The sequence below is a fragment of the Chaetura pelagica genome, unplaced genomic scaffold, assembly GCF_000747805.2.
Source record: "Chaetura pelagica isolate M959 unplaced genomic scaffold, ChaPel_1.0 scaffold364, whole genome shotgun sequence".
NCBI classification, from domain to species: domain Eukaryota; kingdom Metazoa; phylum Chordata; class Aves; order Apodiformes; family Apodidae; genus Chaetura; species Chaetura pelagica.
In genome coordinates this window covers 2,647,084-2,665,741 of record NW_009953089.1, presented here as the reverse complement: position 1 = coordinate 2,665,741, position 18,658 = coordinate 2,647,084, and the positions used below count along the sequence as shown (strand labels likewise).

The following is an 18,658-nucleotide window of genomic DNA, read 5'->3' as shown; positions in this document are numbered from 1 at the left end:
GCGAGGAGGAGTGGAATGAAATTCGGCAGCAGATCGGGACAACACTGATCAGGTAGGGAGGGTGGAGGGGGGTCAGCTTGGAGCTGTTGGCTCAGGGTGAGACTGGACAAAGCTGATCCCTTTTCCCAGCTGCCTGTGCTGGAATGGTTGGCTGGGCTCTGCTGCTGGATCCAGGCTGGGAGCCTAAGTGTTGCTTTACTCTCTGGGTTGTGTTGGAAGTTCCTCCTGGAGTTGAGCAATATTCCCTGTGTCCAGGTGTTAAATGGACTGCGAGGGGCAGATCTCCAGGAGCACAGAGCTGCTGCAAATGGTGAACAGATGCAGGCTGAGGGCTGATGATTTAGGTGGTGGGTTAAGCTGGAGATAGTCCAGGCTCTGCCACCTCCTTAAGATCCCCACAAAGTTCCCTCTGAGCTTTCCAGAGGCTGTAGCACTTTCCAAACCTGTGGTTGAGCAGCTGCTTGAGTAGAGGAGAATGCACAACAGGGCAGGAATGGTCTTCAGTGGTGAGTGAGGGGTGATGGTGCTGGAGAGTGGGGGGTGATGGTGCTGGAGGAGGCTGCTGGGAGCTGGGGTTTTGGGGTTGCAACCCAGGCTTGCTAGGAAAAAAGGAGGAGAGGCTGGTGTGTGCTGGCTGGAAGGGGGAGCTGAGAAATCCCTCGGAAGGGTTGGTTTACTGCTTTGTGCTGCCCTGTGCTTGGTTGGGACCTGTGCAAATGGTGAGCAGGTTTGGGGTAGGGCAGATCTGGGTCTGTTCCCAGAGGCTGAGCACTAACCCCCTGGCCTGAGCCCTGCCGCGCTGCCCGGGCAGGGAGCCCCATGTCTGTGGCTCTGAAGGAACTGGGCAATGTCAGTAATTCCCACTTCCCTGCCCTGTTGTCTCGACTCCCTCTGCCAGCTCTCTTTTTTTCACTGAGCTCTCAGTCCATGCGTTTTGCTGTGAGCAGCCCTGGGATGAGATCTCCCATGGGAGACAGCAGCTTTCCAAGTGAATGGAATCAGTCCTCAGCAAGACCAGCCCCTTAGGCTGGAGCAGGAGATAAAGCTGGGCAGGAGGAAGGTTAAGGCAGCGTGTGCTTTCCTCTTATCCTTCCTTCACCACGAGCTCAGCCATGGCTCATAACTGTGCAGAGCACCCCAGGCCACCACCCATCTGTTATTATACCTGATGGGGACAGTGCAAACAAGTTTAGCTTCATTTCCGCGGTCTTGGTGGCTGTAGGAAGCTGCAATGGGTTTATAATCCTATGGAGCATGGCCATGGCTACACAAGGCTGAAGGGGACCATCCCCACCTGCTGGGGAGCTGGGGTGTGATGGGCTGCAGCAAGAGGCAAAGCCAAGCTGACCATGCAGTGGTACCCAATGGAAACATCCCAGCCTGGAAAAGAAACATAGGAGCAGCTGAGGGAGCTCCAGGAAGCTCCTTGCAGTGAACTTTGGCTTTTTACAGAGCCTGTTAACTTTCTTCAGCTCATAAATCTACAGGCAATAAAGTAGGTCACCAAGCAGCAGGCAGTCTCTGTCCTTACCCAACAGTGTCATTAGCCCTGAAGAGCCACAGCTCCCACCCCATCCTTTTTCCCTCCCTTCCTTACTTTTGCAACTTTTCAAGCTGGCAGCAGGAGGTCCCTGCCTGCCCTCAACCCTGCCAAGCCATTCGTGGGAGAGGGATGCTAAACTTTCTGTTAGATTTCTAGGTCTCTCCATTGCACTGTGGAAATTTTTAACATGTTATGGAGAATTTTCCCCCCAAGGGGGCTTGGCTAGGGTGAAGTTGGGCTGGAAGTTTCCCAACCCATAAAATAGCCATTAGTAGAAACCTGCAGGAGATGCCCAATATGAGTTTGTCCTGTGGCTGACTCCAAGCTACTTGTCTACTGAGCACTTTATATTTTGTGCAAACAAGTAATGGAACCTTCTCCCCAGCCATGAGTACTGGCCATGTTATTTATAGTGAGGAGGCACAGGTTGCATTAGTATTCTCTGAGCAGGGAACTGCAATGGAACCTAATTGACATGAAAGGCAGGATGTAAAATAACATCCCAGTGCTGTCTTGTTCTTGATTTCTTCAATTTAAAGGGAATCTATCAAGAGGGTGTTTTTTATTGTTCCTTTGTGTTGTTGTTAGTTAGAAAAAGAGTTGGTCTTGCCAATGAAAAGGAATAGGGGACTTACTGGGAACTGTTTATTGCTATATTGGTGTAGCAACTTTAATTAGCTGTTCTCAGTGCCCACACCAGGGAGAAGAAAGTCAATAGAAAGGGCCTTGTTAATGTCGAAGTAAAACCCAGACCAGGGTCACAAAGAAAAAGGAAAAAAATGGAAGAGAGAAGAGTTGGGTTCTTTTTTTAATATGAACCTCTGTGGGAGGACAGTGCACAGCTCTGGAAGCTGCAATGCAGTTCTTGGGTCTTTGACATTTGCTGTTTGGGGGAAAATCGTGCCATCCTCGTCTGATTTGGGTTGCAGAGTTACCCAAGGCATGTCTGAGTGGTCGTGGCATGGGGTTTTGTTTCATCTCTGTGACAGCTTTTGATTTGAAAAAGGAAAAAAAAAAAGCAAACCATGACTGCTTTTGCAAAGCAATGCCCTTGGGGTTCTGTTAAAATTATATCATTATTAAGGGAGAAGAAAGTCAATAGAAAGGGCCTTGTTAATGTCGAAGTAAAACCCAGACCAGGGTCACAAAGAAAAAGGAAAAAAATGGAAGAGAGAAGAGTTGGGTTCTTTTTTTAATATGAACCTCTGTGGGAGGACAGTGCACAGCTCTGGAAGCTGCAATGCAGTTCTTGGGTCTTTGACATTTGCTGTTTGGGGGAAAATCGTGCCATCCTCGTCTGATTTGGGTTGCAGAGTTACCCAAGGCATGTCTGAGTGGTTGTGGCATGGGGTTTTGTTTCATCTCTGTGACAGCTTTTGATTTGAAAAAGGAAAAAAAAAAAAAGCAAACCATGACTGCTTTTGCAAAGCAATGCCCTTGGGGTTCTGTTAAAATTATTATCATTATTATTATTATTCTAGAACAGTTGCAGAAGTGCTTGAAATGGTCCTTCATTTGAACTGCCAGGAAAATAGTTCAAAATTTGGGAAATGAGGCAAAAGAGACAAATATTGTCAAATGCTTGACCTGTTTTTCAGCTCTTGCTACTAATGACTGTTGTCCCCTGGCCCTGCTGTTCTGTGTGAGATTTAGATCAGTCATGAACATGAGATTTCATACCAAATCTATTGCCGTATTAAGAGGAAAAATAGCCTTTTCATTTGAGTTGAACTGTCCACTTTCTCTGTGAAAAATGCTTTATAACCTCCAGGTGGGTAATTGGAACCTCTGAAGTGTTTCTCTTTGATTTGTTTTATGCCAGGCCTGACTGTCTTTGAGCCCTATTTAACGTCTCTGTGGGATTCTTTTAGATGCCAGTTATCCCTAAAAATACTAATAATCAAACTTTAATTTACTGATGATGACAAAATGCACAGAGCTGGCTCGGGTTTATTTGGCCTTACAACCATTATCTGCAGAGAAACCCAAAGCAGGTTGGCTTGAGGTTGAGTCAGTCCCTCATGGCTTGGTGCCTCCAGAGGATGGGCTTTTGATCTGATAGCTCTTCATGGCCAACGTCAGAAGACCTGTTGATGGCTTGGAAATGATCCACCCTCCTGAAATTAAGTGTGGGCCATCCCCTCCCACGGAGCAAATTTAGGCTTAAATATACATGAACAAGGGAAAAAGGGGAGAAGATTAAATCAGCTTTGCTTCATCCTACTCCTTTCAAGACATCTCCTTTGTCCATGAGTGGTGGAGGGCTGGGATGATGGTTCACCCTGTGCTGGTGACCACGTTCTGGGCTGGCATACTCCAAACCAGAGATGAGGAGAGCTCTGAGCATCCTGAAGCCCTGCTGCCTTTGTCATTTTTCAGGAAGAGTGGGAGGTTGGGACTCCTGGTGCCTCTGAAAGGTGCTGCTCAGGGAAGCTGTGTGGCAATGGAGCACTCCTGATGCCTTCTTGCCCTGCCATAACTCCTCTTCAGATTTTACTTCTAAAATAGGGAGGTATCAGAAAAGGGCAAAGACAGCCCAGTTTGTTTGCTCTCTGGGGAAATCACATTCCACCAAATTCTTCCAGCCCCTGTAGGATCCCTGTGCTTCAGCACAGACCTAGAAGGAGCTTCCAGTCTAAGGACTTAGAGCAAGAGGGTAAATAAGGTTGAAAGCACACAGAGCCCTTAGGGTCTTTGGGCAGGCTGCAGATTTTGCAATGTTTGCTGTTGCCTAAGAGCTCCTAAGTTATTCCTTTGGAATAAATGCTGCTTTGTGGGGCTGCCTCTCCTTCCCTGTCCCCCTCCCCTTTGCACAGTTACTAAATATCTACGACCAACACCACACTGTGCTCACTCCAGATCTCCTGGTTTGCTGCTCCTGCCAAGGACTGAGCTGATTTTTCAAAGTTCTCACATAATTTGGAGTCTTGGTTCCGACAGCTAATTACAGAAAGGGGGGCTTGACAATGCCTGTATTTTGCAATTAGCTGAACCCACTATGACCTTCCTAATTGTGGGCCAGTCAGGAGAGCAGGAGCTGCTTTGGGGAGGCTGGAAATGATGTTTGGAGGGTGAGGCTCTAACTAGATTAAACTGGCACAGTCCTCTGAGCCTAGATGACTTCAAATGGTGTTTCTGTTCTGATAGGGATGGTCTGATTGAATGTTTTATCCTTCTCCTTAGGGGAAGATGTTTCCTGCATGTTATATAAAATTATTATTTTCATGCTTTTTTCTCTTTGTTAATCCAGTTAGTTAAGAGTGTTAGAAGTCCATTGCAGGTGATAACTTTAAGAAAATAGGGCTTTATCCAGACAGCTGCTCTTTGCTGATTTATTTTGGTTTATGTGTGTGTTTTGTGCTCTGAGCACAGACCCAGTTACAGGAGTGCAGCCTTGCAGCCCAGGCTGGTATTTCTAAGGCAGACAGAGAGAGAAACTGAGTCTTTCAAGCTTCCAGAAGTAGGGGGGCAGTTGTGCTGGGCTAGCAGGGGTTGCTCTTAATATCAGGCTTAAATATCAGTGTTTAAAAGAGAATAAACCTGTAGAGCTGCCTCTGCTGCAGTGGTTGGAGTGATGTGCTGTGCCAGGGCAAGGATCAGGGAAGGAGCTGGTCCTGCACCAGCCACAGCTGAGGTGATGGTGTGTATTTTGGAAGGGGGAAGACTGAGTTGTCTTTCTCCAAGCAGCTGTATATACTGGGGGATGAAATGGTGGGGGTTGGCCCTGTTCTTTTCCCCTTGCCCCATCTCCTGACCCAACATGCCAACCCCTGCACCTCTTGGTCCCATCACAGCTGGATCCCACCTTCACCCATCCCAATACCTGCTGCTTAGGTTTCTCCTTTCTCCCTGTGGCTGTGACTTGGCTTGGTATCTCCAGAGGGTGGGAACAATTTGTCAGTGGATGCTCTCACAGCAGGGACCCGGTCTTTAATTTGCCCCCAGGTGATACCAAGGAGCGATGCCAGCACAGGGCACAGAGCCACTGGCTTGCTGGGGCTGCAGGGAGGAGGGCTGGCTCCCTCCAGTTGTGGGTCGATTTGCTGAGCTCCCTCGTGGGATGCATGAGCTGTTGCTTCTTGCCCACAGTGCATGAAGACGTGCGGGGAGGCGTCCCGGTACCGCAAGGTGGTCTGCGTGGATGAGAACAAGCAGGTGCAGAGCAGCGGGTACTGCGAGGCCAGCAAACGGCCCCCCGAGGTGGAGAGCTGCGGGCTGCCCCCCTGCGAGTACATCTGGATCACGGGGGAGTGGTCAGAGGTGAGTCCCCATCCGTGTCCCCATCCATGTCCCCACGCAGGGACCGTGCTGCTCAGCACCCGGCCACGCTCTCCTCCTCTCGCCGCCGCATCGCTGGGATGTTGCAGCCCCGAGCAGCAGTGGCAGGCAGTGCTGCACGGTTCCATTAGTGGGTTTTTCATTTGTTTCCCTGCTGGAGAGAAAGGAGCAGGGCTGTGGGAGAAGGCCAGGATATTAAAGAGTGAATGGCAGTCTGCTCACAGTCCTAGCTGATATCTGGAGGCAGTTTTCTTCCAGAGCACATCTCATCCAGCAGACACTGGGTTGTCTTTCATTTCATGGTTTGGGTTTATCCCCATCCCCTCCCACGGAGCTCTGGGGCCCTGTGAGATGCCTGAGGGTCCAAGTGAGCATCCTTAGGGAAAGGTGAGCCTGGATGTGATCAGGGGGAGGTGTCCTTCCTCAGTGCTGTCTTTGACAGGAGTGAGGACCTGGCATGAGCAAAGGCAGCAAGTTCACCCTCATGGCTGGGAGAGGGCTCAGCAAGGAAAACAGATGAGGGTTTTTTTTGCAGCAGGCCCTTCATGCAGGAGGACCTGGGCTAATCTCAGCCTGTTTCCTTCTGCAGTGAGTGAAGGATTACTTTCCACTTAGAGGAGCAGCAGAGGGAAATGACAAGGCAGCTGCTGACACAGCACTGATTAAAAAGAAAGAACAAGAAAGGGGGAAAAGGAAAACATGCCAGGACTGAGGGGGAGGAGAAACAAGCCACCCAAGATAGCACAGAAGGGAGAAATGTGGAGAGATGAGAATTTCTCCAAGCAGCCTGGTCTCCTGGGTGGTTTTCTAAGAGACATATTAGGAGACCTGTGAGGCTGGAACCCTGGCTGCCCCTTGCCCAAGCACCTTCTACCCACTCCCACTGCCTGCGAACCCTTAGGAGGTCTCAGGCCCGTGAAGATGGAGAGCTGGGTTAAGGCTCGTGGAGCAGGAGCTCAGCTCACCCCAGCTCCCACTCAGCCTTTTGGTGAGGAGGGCAGAAGCACTGTCTGTCCACTAACTACAAGGAAAACCTTCCCTTTCTCCCAGTTGTCAAATACCTGCAATTCAGGGTCAGTCTGGACTGTTTCGTTTCTCTGTGCATCTCATGGCAAAAAAAAAAAGAAAAGAAAAAAAAATGGTGGAAGAAAAAACAAAATGATAATAAAAAGAAAACTCAAACAGTAGAGGTATTTCTGAGTTCCCAAGGATCTTCTGCTCCTTTCTTGGCCCTTGGGGAGAAATAATTTGTGTCCAGGACCCAAGCTGGAGTGGGGGGTCCTGGAGCAGCCGTAGGGGCAGCACAAGGAAGAGCTGGATGCTGAAAGGCAGCGTTGGGAGCTGCTTGTAGCTGCTCACAGTACCCACGGGCAGCTGAAATGGTTACTAGTGATCCCTGGGAGCAGGTTGCTGTGCTCAAAGCTGGTTCAGAGCCTGCTTTACCTCCCCATTCCGGGCCGCCTTCCCAACGCGTGCGGCGCTAACGGGCGCTCCCTCTGCCCGCAGTGCTCGGTCACCTGTGGGAAGGGCTATCGGCAGCGCCTGGTGTCCTGCAGCGAGATCTACACCGGGAAGGACCACTATGAGTACGGGTACCAGAACACAGTCAACTGCCCTGGCACACAGCCACCCAACATCCAGCCCTGCTACCTCGGCGAGTGCCCCGTCTTGGCCTCCTGGCGTGTTGGCAACTGGGGAAGCGTAAGTTGGGTGGACTTCTGCTTCCAGCTGGACAGAATGAAGCCTGCTTTTTCTGTTTTAAAGAGGGGATGATGGCCTGAGGTTTGGCAGGGGGAGTAGAGCTGCATAAATGAATGGAATTAATACCCCTTGTGCAGCAGCAACCCTGGTGCATGTCGAGCTCCTTCTCCAGGCTGGACTCCATCGTTGGAACATAGGAAGTTCCATTTAAATGCAAGGAATAACTTCCTTATGGTGAGGGTGTCAGAGTGCTGGAATAGGCTGCCCAGGGAGGTTGTGGAGTCTCCATCTCTGGAGATACTCAGAACCTGCCTGGACACTGTCCTGTAGGTTATCCTACTTCAGTGGGAGAGTTGGACTAGATGATCTCTAGAGGTCCCTTCCAACTCTGGCAATTCTGTGATTCTGTATGAGGGAGTCCCAGCAGCTATGAATGGAGTTAGGATCTCCATGAAAGTGCAGTCAGCCAAAATTTGTGGTAGTGTTGAGGGTGAGACTTAATGCTTAGTCAGGAAGTAGGGTCATTGCCAGGACAAAAGGGGTTTGAAAGCCTTGTGCTAGAGTAGAGGGAGTGATGGACAGCTGGCAGCTGGGGTTGTTCCCACTTGCCCATGCATGTGAGCAAGACTTGGGAACCACCAGTAGGCCAAAACACTGGTAATTTGAGCCTTAAAAGGTGTTTCTTTCTTTTCCTCCTCCCCCCTCCCCCACCTTCTTACAAATGCTGAGACAGGGCAGGGGAAAGAACTTCACTGTCTGCTGAAGTTATTTGTGTCAAGCTTCAGCTGGGGCCTGAACTACAAGATCAAATTTTAGTTAAGGTGATAACATTTCACTTCTTGGGCTTCTGACATTCTTTGAAATGTGGTGTTTCTGCCATAAATTTGATTTATTAACCCAGCTCAGGCCTTTGTAGGAATTTGTCAAACCTTTACAAGGCAACGAGGGTCAAGTCAAGCAAAATGTAGTGGAAGTTGTGACAGTAAATGACAGTGCATTTGAAACCAAAGTTCCTTCTGCTCCATAGGAAGCCTCACATCCTCCCTGTGAGTCAGGGCAGAGAAATTACAGCAAAGAGTTCAGCCTCAAATAATTGGTATTTTCCCCCAGAATTTCAGTGCAAAATGCCCAACTGGTTGTTACAAGTTCATTGTAAAGAGTATCTATTTCAGAGAGCAAGGCCTTTCTCCTCGCTTTGGGCTGCTGAGTGTGACTACCAAGTGCCATAACCCTTCTCATCTCTGATTTTCAAAGGGATTTACTGTAAAATACCATCACCTTTGATAGACACAGAGAGTCCTGCTCAGCTCCTTAGTTATTTTTTACGGATTTGGACCTGATAAAGAGTAAACACCAAGTGGCAAATGCCATGAGTGAAAACCATCTCCTTCATGGCGTTCTCCTTTAGACTAATAATTTTTAAATAGATAAGCATCATCATTCTCTTGGCAGCCTGAGCTGTAGAAAGAGCTCATTTTCTGTTCTCATGCACTGAAATAACAAGTTGTGGAGGGGGAGCAAGAGACTCCCACCTCCCATCACCCACACTCAGCAGCAGTCAGTTTGCATGAGGTGCTGCTTGGTAGCTCTAGTAACTTCTGCAATTTCAGCCTTAAGATTGCCCTTGATTTGAGCCATTTGAGGATGACAAAGTACTTCTCCATGTGTGCACAGATACAGGCATTTTTTTCAGAGAGTGAAGAGAAACAGGGTTTGGAAGTCGTGGGGTTTTTGGTGCAATTTGGGTAAGAAAATATAACACTTGTCATTTTTGTTTGGAGGCCCCTGTCAATGACCCGAGCAATGTCTCCCAGCCACCAGGAGAGGATTTCTACCATTCAAGCCTTCTGGTGAACATTTGTCTCTAGCACAGTTTTTCTAGTGTGGAAACCAAACAATTTCACAGGAACATGTGCTTCACCTTAACTGCCTTGTCCTGGGAAGTGTTTCAGTGTTCAAGTTACTATGCAAGTACAGCAGCCTTCTCGAAATAATTAGTGACAATGATAATAATGAAGGGATTAATAACAAAAGGATTATTTGTTTGATTAAAATTAAGCCCGTGTTTGAACACTTTGCAGGATTAGGGCCTTTGCTGCTTTCTCTTGACACGAGGGAAATGGGCTGTCTCTGTTCTTCTGGGGCCTAGAAAGCCTTGAGCTAACATGTGTGTCCTCTCGCTGCAGTGCTCCGTCACCTGCGGAGCTGGACTCATGCACCGCTCAGTGCAGTGTCTGACAAACGATGACCAGGTCAGCAGCTTGTGCCATGCAGACATGAAACCAGAAGAGAGGAGGACATGTCACAACACCCATGACTGTAAGTCTGCAGGTTTGCACCTTCCTTTGCCTTTCTTGTGGCTTCAGCATCTGTTCCCATCAAGCTCCTGGAGATGTGCAGTATTTTCAAGCGCTGGGAGCCATCCAACTAAGCACTGAAGCACTTCAGGGAGACCTCTTAAATACAAACAAGGTGTTTTGGTGCTTTAGATGCTTCACAGTGTTACAAAAGAAATGCTGATGCACAGTTGCTCAGTGACTACAAGTACTTCTGTTTTGTTTCAGGTGAATTACCAAGGAGTTGCAAGGAGGTGAAAAGTTTCAAAGGCATCATCGAAGATGGCGAATATTTCCTTCAAGTCAAAGGGAAGACATTAAAGGTGCATTTCAGCCACAGATTGATAGTCAATGCATTTCTCAAAGGTGCAAGAGGACCCTGCATGTGCTCTTCACTTCCACTCTTGCATTTCCTACCTTCAGTTTTCTCAGCTTGCACATGATACCCAACAAAATCCTGGCTTCTCTCCTCAGGTGTATTGCTCTGGGATGCAGACTGACAGTCCAAAGGAGTATGTGACCCTGGTAAATGGGGATGCAGAGAATTTTTCAGAAGTGTATGGATACAGGTAAGAAATCCCTTAATCCTGAGCTTTGCAATATTTTTGTTTTCCATGGCAATATTTTTTCCAGTCATGAGTAGAAGGGTTTTCTTTTGATTCAGATTGCATAACCCAACTGAGTGTCCGTATAACGGGAGCAGACGAGAAGACTGCCAGTGTAGGAAAGATTACACAGCAGCTGGGTTTTCCACCTTCAGCAAAGTAAGGCTGGACCTGAACACTATGCAAATAATAAGTGAGTAAAAAACAGGGCCTTGCCATTAAAATAAAGTTAAATTAATGTTTATTTTACACAAATAGAGCTGTAACGACAAAGAAGCAGTAGTGGTCTAGTGAGTGATATATCTGAGCTCTCCTGTTAAAAGCCACTTTGAAACTTGGCCAGCTGTTTGTTGCTTGACACTTGGAGACAACAAGTTGAGTACATCAGAGATGCTCATACTATTTCTCTCTAATATAGGATACTATTAAGGCAGTCACCAGTACATCTGCCATGGATTTCTGTGCTCCTGGCAGGCCAGTGTAATTTTTGAAGGGTTTTATTTCTTGTGGTCTCCTGTTTTCAGACTGGGCTCAGGCAGAAAGCTTAACCAGGGAGGAGCTGGACCCCATTGTACACACAGCCATGTCAGGGCATCCCAGTGCGAGGGACTTGGCTGGGGTCAGGGATGCTGTTCCTTCTGGGAGGTTCTTGACAGAGCCAGACCATGGGGAAATCACTTGTGTTGAGAGTGATGGAGCTGGTGCCATGGATTTGCAGGGGAGGGGACTGTAGCTGTGCAGTGTAAGTGATACTCTGCCTCTCCTGTCATTCATGGGAGCTGGGAGCCATCCTGCAGCCAGAGAGCCTGGAGCATCCCATAGGGTTAAGGTTTCAGTCTCTTTGACTCCAAGGATGCTATCAAGTTTCCAGCAAATGTTTTAAAAATACAACATGCTGTTGGGGGTTCATTCAGTAAACAGTGGAGATTTTTAAGCAAATCAAAATTGTTCCTTGTAAAGTGACTCTTTATCTGATAAGGTTTTTTTAATCACTTAATTTTCAAGCCATTAGACCTCCCAGTCTATCAATCTGTAAAAAGCTACTAATAGTCTGTAAAAGCTCCTAGGTAAAGCTCTCAAAGGAACCACCCTCGGGGAATTTGATACCAGCTCCCTTTGAATTTCAAAAGGAGCTGGGCACCTACCTCTGTCAGGCAGGAGCTATCTCACATCCCCATCTAAATGATTCTTGGTTACTTCAGATCCCTCCAAAGCAAAATACCCCGAATTCCCTTTGAAATCCCGACCCCTGGGCTGGGGCAGCCAGGAGAGCACAGAGATGGTTGTTTGCCTTTGTTTAAAAGGGAGGTTTAAGAGGTTCCATGGCTTTCTTGAAAGTGGGGAATTTTCTGATAGAGAAATAAAACCCAAGTCATGGGTTTGAGTTTTGTTATTATTTATACCCAGGCCCTAAATCACCAAAGTGCTTCAACTGAGCTGTGAGCACTGAGCGTGTGAGCCTCCTGTTAAATTCAGCTCTCACATATGGGAGTCACATGTGGGATGAATTGGGGGGATTTAATATTAAAAATCCAACAGATGAGGCCTTGACTCTCAAGATTAATGTACGAAAACAGCTTTAGTCAATTTAAACATTAGCAAAGAGCATGTTTACATTTATTTTGTCTGTCTCCCTGCATCTTTCTTTCCCTGTTGCTCCCCAACTGCTCTCCACAGCGACTGATTTACAGTTTGCACGGACACACGATGGACGACCTGTTCCTTATGCCACTGCTGGGGACTGCTACAGTGCAGCCAAGTGCCCACAGGTATTTGACAACAGCATTTCATAGGAGTCTGTGCCACTTGTTATGTTCAGGCCCTCTGTTAATTACTGCTGATCGCATCAGCCCAAATCCAGTCAGTGTCATATTCTTATCTCAGCAGCCAGAAACTTCTCCTTTTGTTCACGCAGAAAGTCCTTTTCATTTTCCATATGGAAAAATGTCAGGTTATTATCAGACCAGCATTAGGACTGTCTAAGGGACATTCCCCAAGTCTTCAGACAGTAAAGAAGAAAGGTGAGGAGAAGTAAGCCATGGGAGAAGGGCTGGGCTTTGCATGTGTAGTTGGAGGTAGGAGTATCAGTCCACAGCAGAGCTTGGTGGACATGCTGGGCAGGGAGAGCAGCAGTGAATCAGGCCATCAGGGTGCCCTGGGACCCTGCCTCTGTGCTCCACAGTCCCATATCTGGTGAAACCACTGCTTGTAGAGGTGTGGGAATGTGAGTGAGATAACCCCTCTGGATGTAGAAGGCAGCAGACAGCAGGACTCCTGCTAAGGCAGCTCAGGAGGGAGATGCTCATCAAGAAGAGAGGAAAGCCTTTGCAAGGTAGGAACAGGTCAAGTTTCTGCTGCTGCACCAATGGAGCCCATTCATCAGAGTCCACGATGGTACCTGCCAGCTGCTGCTCCTATGTCCTGCTGCTCATTTTCACAGCAGCCCAGTGGGACCAACACTAACTCCACTTTGGGGCTGGGAAAACACTGACAGAACGAAGGCAGTGCCTGCACATCAGGGCAAATCCAGCCTGGCCCAGAGCCACGAGGTACCAAGTCATGAAATCACAGAGCTGGGCACAGGCTAAGCTGCATCCTTAGGAGCTTCAGGGGGTGATGTAGGACATCTAGCCCCATCACTTGGAAGAAATATGCTTTCTTGGAAGTCTTTAGGAGTTGAATTAACACTGTGCTACAGGTGTCCTGCTCTGTGTGCCCAGCACACCTAGTTTCTGTGGAGCTGAGGGATGACTAGTGGTGTGTTTGGATAGTCCAAGGTACTGGATGGATTATATTTGCAAAGGGCATTAAGTAGGGAGTCTCAGCAACAGACAGCGAGGGCAAACCTCTCCATCTCCTTCCCTCCCTGCTTTCAGAGCTGACACTTTTCCTTACAGCTCAGCGGCTGAGAGATTGACTTGTAGCCTCGGGATGGCTCATGAATGTTAATATCCATCCACCTGGCCCATCAACATTCCCAAGGCAGGGAGCAAAGCCAACAGCCATCTGGTCCTGCACGGCCGTGCTGGGCTGTGAGTTGTGGCCACAGGATCCCTCCTTGGGTGCAGAAACAGGCAGGGCTGGGGGCTGCAGTGGGGGCAAGGGGAGGGCTTGGGGGGATCTGGATGCAAATACAGCCCTTCATTTTCCACCCGTTTTGTGCATTTGGAGACGGGGTGGAATGAAGTGAGGGACATTTTTAAGCAAGAAACCGAGGAAAAGAGCTTTGATTTTACTGGTATTGGGGGGAAAAGGAGAAAGAAAAAAGAAGCCCAGTGGAAAATAAGGAAAATAAGGAAAAAGAGGCCAAGTGTGCCCTCTCCAGTTGAGAAGGGAGCAGTGAGAGCGGCTGCACCACGTCCCTGGGGTACCTTTCCCATCGACTGCCGGAGCACACCAGGCTCTGCAGTTTGCCATGGGAAAGCAAAGAATGCCCTCAGCCGGCAAACTGCGAGAAAGCAGGGCAAGCCCGAGCGAAAGGCGGTGAAAAACCAAAGCCCCTCCTTCCCCTGCAGCCGCCGACGAGAGGGAAATCCCTAACGTGGGACAGGCTGCGGTTGGTGCAGTGCTCAGCACTGTCAGAGCCCTGGGAGGCACTGGAAAAGTTCCCAGCAAGGTCCTGGTAGAAAAATGACACTGTGGCAAGTGGTGGGAGACCCAAGGGTGACGTTTTGGGATAACCAAACTCATCTGCTTCTTTTGCAGGGTCGTTTCAGCATAGACCTTTATGGGACAGGGCTGTCCTTGCTGGGGACAGCAAAGTGGCTCTCCCAAGGGAATTATGCAGTGTCGGAAATTCAGAAGTCCCCAGTAAGTTGTCATTTTCCTCACAGTTTTACCCACTCGTGAGTAGTTTTTAATTGCCCTGTTGTCTTTTGTGGCAACACCTTCCGTGCAGAGAATAACAAAAATCTAGAATGTTGCCCATGATTGTCTGGGGGGAGGGGGGGGGCCTTAAGGGGTTTAACTTGATTTGAGTTATTACAATTGATTGGTGAGCCTGCTTAACCATGAAGCTGAAAACACTGCCTGCTGTGGGGCAGACACGTCCTTCGTTGGCTCTCTGAGGTGTCTGGCACAGAGCATCCACCACACAGCAGGCAGGACCAGGGTGCTCAGGGTAAGGATACAGGATACCCTCTCTGCTGGAGAGGGTGCCAGGAGACTGCCCTGAGTAGGGCTTGTTCCCAAAACGTGCCTGGTAGAAGATGTGGAGCTTTCTGCTGGGCTGGGTTTATCTCTGCAGGAGAGACACGAGTCACTGGAGCTGGGGTGGGCTGGGGTGCACCCCAAGGACCATCCCCTGGAGCTGTTCACAGCTCTGCTAACCAGAGGCCTCCAGATGAGCCAGGCAGGCCTTCAAAAATCACTTTAGAGCCAAATTTGAACTTGGATGGCTTCATTTTCCTGCCTGTTAACACCTCCATCACTGTGTGCCTTCACACAATTGCTTCTGTGTTATGTTCTGAAATTGGAGAAACCCAAGATTGCTCTTTTGGCTGCTACTTCATATGAGTCATCTTGATTGCCTCTGTTAAGTTCTCTGAAGGAGGTCACCATAATTATTTAACAAAAAGCAATTTGCTAAATATCCTCTCCTGTTACTGCTTTCAATCTCTCTGGCTCTGGGGAGCCCCTTGAGCCCATGAGCCTTATCAGTGCTGGGGCTTTTAAAGGAGAATTAAATGCTACTGGTCCAACCATGCTGCAGCAGAGCATCCTCCAGTACAGGCAGAAGAGGACCAGCACAGACTCCATTACAGTTCTGGAAGGTGCTTTGCTGCTCTTCTCCCCTTCAGAAAGGAGAAGCCTGCACAACTGACCTTGGGGTTGTGGAGAGCAGCCACCTTCACAGCTGGCAGAATTAAGGCAAACTTTGACAGACAGGGTTTCTAAGAGACAACTCTTACCTCCATCACCCAGTGGCATCTGTCAAATGCTATTTTCAGGAGTATAATTGCCCACAGGAGCAGAAGAAAGAAAGGTGTAGTGAGAAGAGATGATAGCAGTCTGCTGCAATTGCAGATCAATAGTGTCAAGGGCAGGATGGAGCTTGTTTAAAAATAAAAGCTTTGTGCAAGCTTGTCCTGCACTTACGTCCAATTTTCTGGTAACTGAGGGCTGAATTTCTCTCAAGGACTGTCTGTCCACTGTAATGACCAGAGGAGAAAGTCTCTGCAGAGGTGGGATAAGGAAGGACAGATGGAGGTATTAATCTCCCAACTCAAGACCAGAGTTGCACCACATGTGCTGGGCTCTCCTGGAGACCAGGCCAACACCAGGACCACTCTGGTTCTTTGTCTCTTCTGGCTGTAGAAATGCAGAGCTGAGAGGGGACAGCATTGAGCAAGTGGCACAGCCTCATCCCATCCCTCTCCTCCTGACTCTGCAATCACTCCAGGCCTTTCCCTTCCAAATGGATGTTTCCTGGTGCTGCCTGCCCTTCCTCTGCCTTCCATGTGCTCAGGCACCACTGAGGAGCTGCCATTGTCTAGAAGTGGGTTTGCTCTTCCATGAGCCAGGTTTTCCATTCGTCACAGTTATTCACTGTGGGGCAGAATAGACAAAGCAGATACCCTTAAGATATCCCATTAAATGGCCTTCTCCTTGGACATCTTTCAGTGTAATAAATCAAAACTGCCCTTTCTTATTTGTGTTCACCCCCTGACCTGGTAGCACTAAAGGGAATTACATTTCCATGCATTTTAATATAATAGTGATTTTGTAGATTGACTTAGGCATAACTTGTTTTCCTTCCAAGACATTTCTATTAGATATCTTGGCTAAAATAACCCAGATACGGCCCTTTTTGCAGTGTGGAGTTCCTGAAGCCTCAGGTGAGATGTCATTTCTGATTTTGCCTGCAGGATGGTACCAAAGCAGTAGGAAAATGTGGCGGTTACTGTGGGAAGTGCACTCCATCATCTGGAACAGGCCTCGATGTTCAGGTGTTATAGCAATGGTGAGTTCCCAGCTGCCTCTGCACCAAGGGAAATCTTCCCAAAAAACCTCCTGAAGGAGCAGAACAGGCCAAGCTTGCAAAAGCTCTTGTGCATTGAGAGCATCGGTGATGGCCACGCACCCCATGGAGCAATGGGGTCCCCATAACCCTCATGGATATCAGCATCAGCTGGGAATACACTTCCCACCTCACTGGCACCCACTTTGGCTCTGCTCTTGTGCCCATCTCTCCAGCTACAGGTTTCAGAGCTGACTCTGACATGCACCTTGTCTGTCTTTTCCAGGTTCTCTGAGAGCAGCCAGCGGAGACGAGTTGGATGAAGGATAGTGATGCAATACCTCTGCCTTCCACTTTTGTACCTGTTTGTGTGTATATAGATAGCATATTCTTAATGTACAGTATAATATTTATGTTTGGATTTATTTATTTTGATCTAATATTTTTATACGTAAAATCATTATATTAAGGCTGCTTTTCCTATTTTTATTTTTTATTGTTAAATCCTGCAGTCAAACCACTGCATTTTGCGTACTCTACATTATATGTAGCATTATGACAAGTGATACTTTATTGTCACTGTATTCAGTTGTTTACTTTGAATCAGTAATTTTCCTTCACTTGTGGGCTCCTTTGGCCCTCTACGGTGCTACACAATCTGCATAGGGGTATTTTTGGCATTTCCATCTGTCTTTTATGTAAGGCAAATAGACAAGATGTGCTTACATTTTATTTTAGGTTTTGTCCCGATCTGCGACCTATTTTATTTCCTTTTTGGAGTGATTTTAACTTCTAGGGATCTGCTGAGAGGTCCACACACAGTGCTCAACTCTCACAGAGGAGCAGAGAACTTCAGCACTGACTTTTAGGGTGAGACACTTGTCTAATGCTCACTGATGCTTCTAATAAAAGCAGCCGACTCCCAATTCGAATTTACGAGCGCAGGGTTTATTGAGGCAAAAAATAAAACAATTTGGGGCAGGAGGCTCAGAGAGGATCATCAAAAGAGATAGGGTCTTTAATTTAAAACACCAAATTCCAAACACCTATATATGTCCTAATGCTTATATAAAAATACACCTTATTATTTACACACCCTGATTAACTCTTGTTATCTAAGAGGGGAAGAGGAAGGAGGGATGTGCCCGGCGCCTGTCCTGTGTAGGGTCACGGTTTGTGTGGAGGTGAGTCAGGCAGGAACACCTTAGGGAGGGAATGACACCAAAATGCAACTCCTTACTTTATTCCTGAGATGGTCTAGGTATTTATATATTGGGTGTGGATGAATTCCCCTGCAACCTGGTGTTAGAACCCACGGGTGGTGGGAAGAAGTCTCAGCGCAGGTTCCTCAGGTGAGCAGGGACTGCAGGAGAGCAGGAACCTCCGGCGAGCGGGAACCTCCCGCTCCTCCCACGCTCATTTTATTCCTTGTTGGGTTTCACAGTCTTCACAGCGGCCATTGCTGCCCTCTCTGCCTCTGCTTTGTACTGTCTTTAAGACATTTTGCCAATCTTTTGGAGGACTTGAGGTTTCAGGGCCTGATTGGTTTGTTGGCCAATCTTGTTCGTCATGTGGGGTGGCCTCCCAGGGTCTGCTCAGGGGGTCAGTTGAATTGGCTGTGCTTGGATTATCCCCTTTCTCCTCCCTCTGCCATCCTTTTGACCTCTTTTTGTTGGCAGAGGGAGGACTATTTAGTTTCCCTGATTCTTATTATGGGATTTCTCCCCCAGATTTGGCTTTGCAGGCCACTTCTCAATTAGCATTTTGAGGTGATTGTAGGAGTAATTTTGGGCTAAAAGCCCAGGTGGGATACCCTTACACTTAGCCTCCTCTTTCAGCTGAGCATAAGGCCCCATATCATCCTGAGACAAAGTATTTTTATGTTCAGAACGTTGACCCTTACGTGTGCTGTTGGTTTGCTGCCTTTTGCTATTTTTATTCTTACTACCAATTTGCCACTCACCCCTTGGCTGTGGCACGGGGCTCTGAGGTGGCTGTGGCAGCATATGAGGGCTTTCTGGTGGTTACCAGAGACTGAATTACCTGTCTGGTGGCAGCAGATTTCTGGGTCAGTTCCACCTCGGGCACACCATATGTTCTGGAATAATTGGTAAGTTCCTGGGCTAGATCTGCCCCTTTGATCCAGATGAGGTTTGAATTTTTTCTTTCATGTCAATGGCTACGCCTTTCAATGACTCAGGTAGCCCAGGAATCAGAGTATTCTGGATTTATTCTG

At 48.0% G+C, this 18,658-nt stretch overlaps 1 protein-coding gene across 1 annotated transcript in view; it reads left to right on the top strand.

Moving 5' to 3' along the window:
• ADAMTS9 (ADAM metallopeptidase with thrombospondin type 1 motif, 9) overlaps positions 1-16,420 on the top strand; it is a 110,260-nt gene extending 93,840 nt beyond the window's left edge. Inside the window, exons 31-39 of the mRNA XM_009997039.1 lie at positions 5,633-5,803; positions 7,328-7,522; positions 9,709-9,841; positions 10,087-10,181; positions 10,333-10,427; positions 10,523-10,656; positions 12,141-12,232; positions 14,169-14,273; positions 16,331-16,420. Of these exons, the coding sequence (XP_009995341.1) occupies positions 5,633-5,803; positions 7,328-7,522; positions 9,709-9,841; positions 10,087-10,181; positions 10,333-10,427; positions 10,523-10,656; positions 12,141-12,232; positions 14,169-14,273; positions 16,331-16,420 (1,110 nt within the window). The remainder of the gene's footprint in view (positions 1-5,632; positions 5,804-7,327; positions 7,523-9,708; positions 9,842-10,086; positions 10,182-10,332; positions 10,428-10,522; positions 10,657-12,140; positions 12,233-14,168; positions 14,274-16,330) is intronic.
• Positions 16,421-18,658: the final 2,238 nt, after the last annotated feature.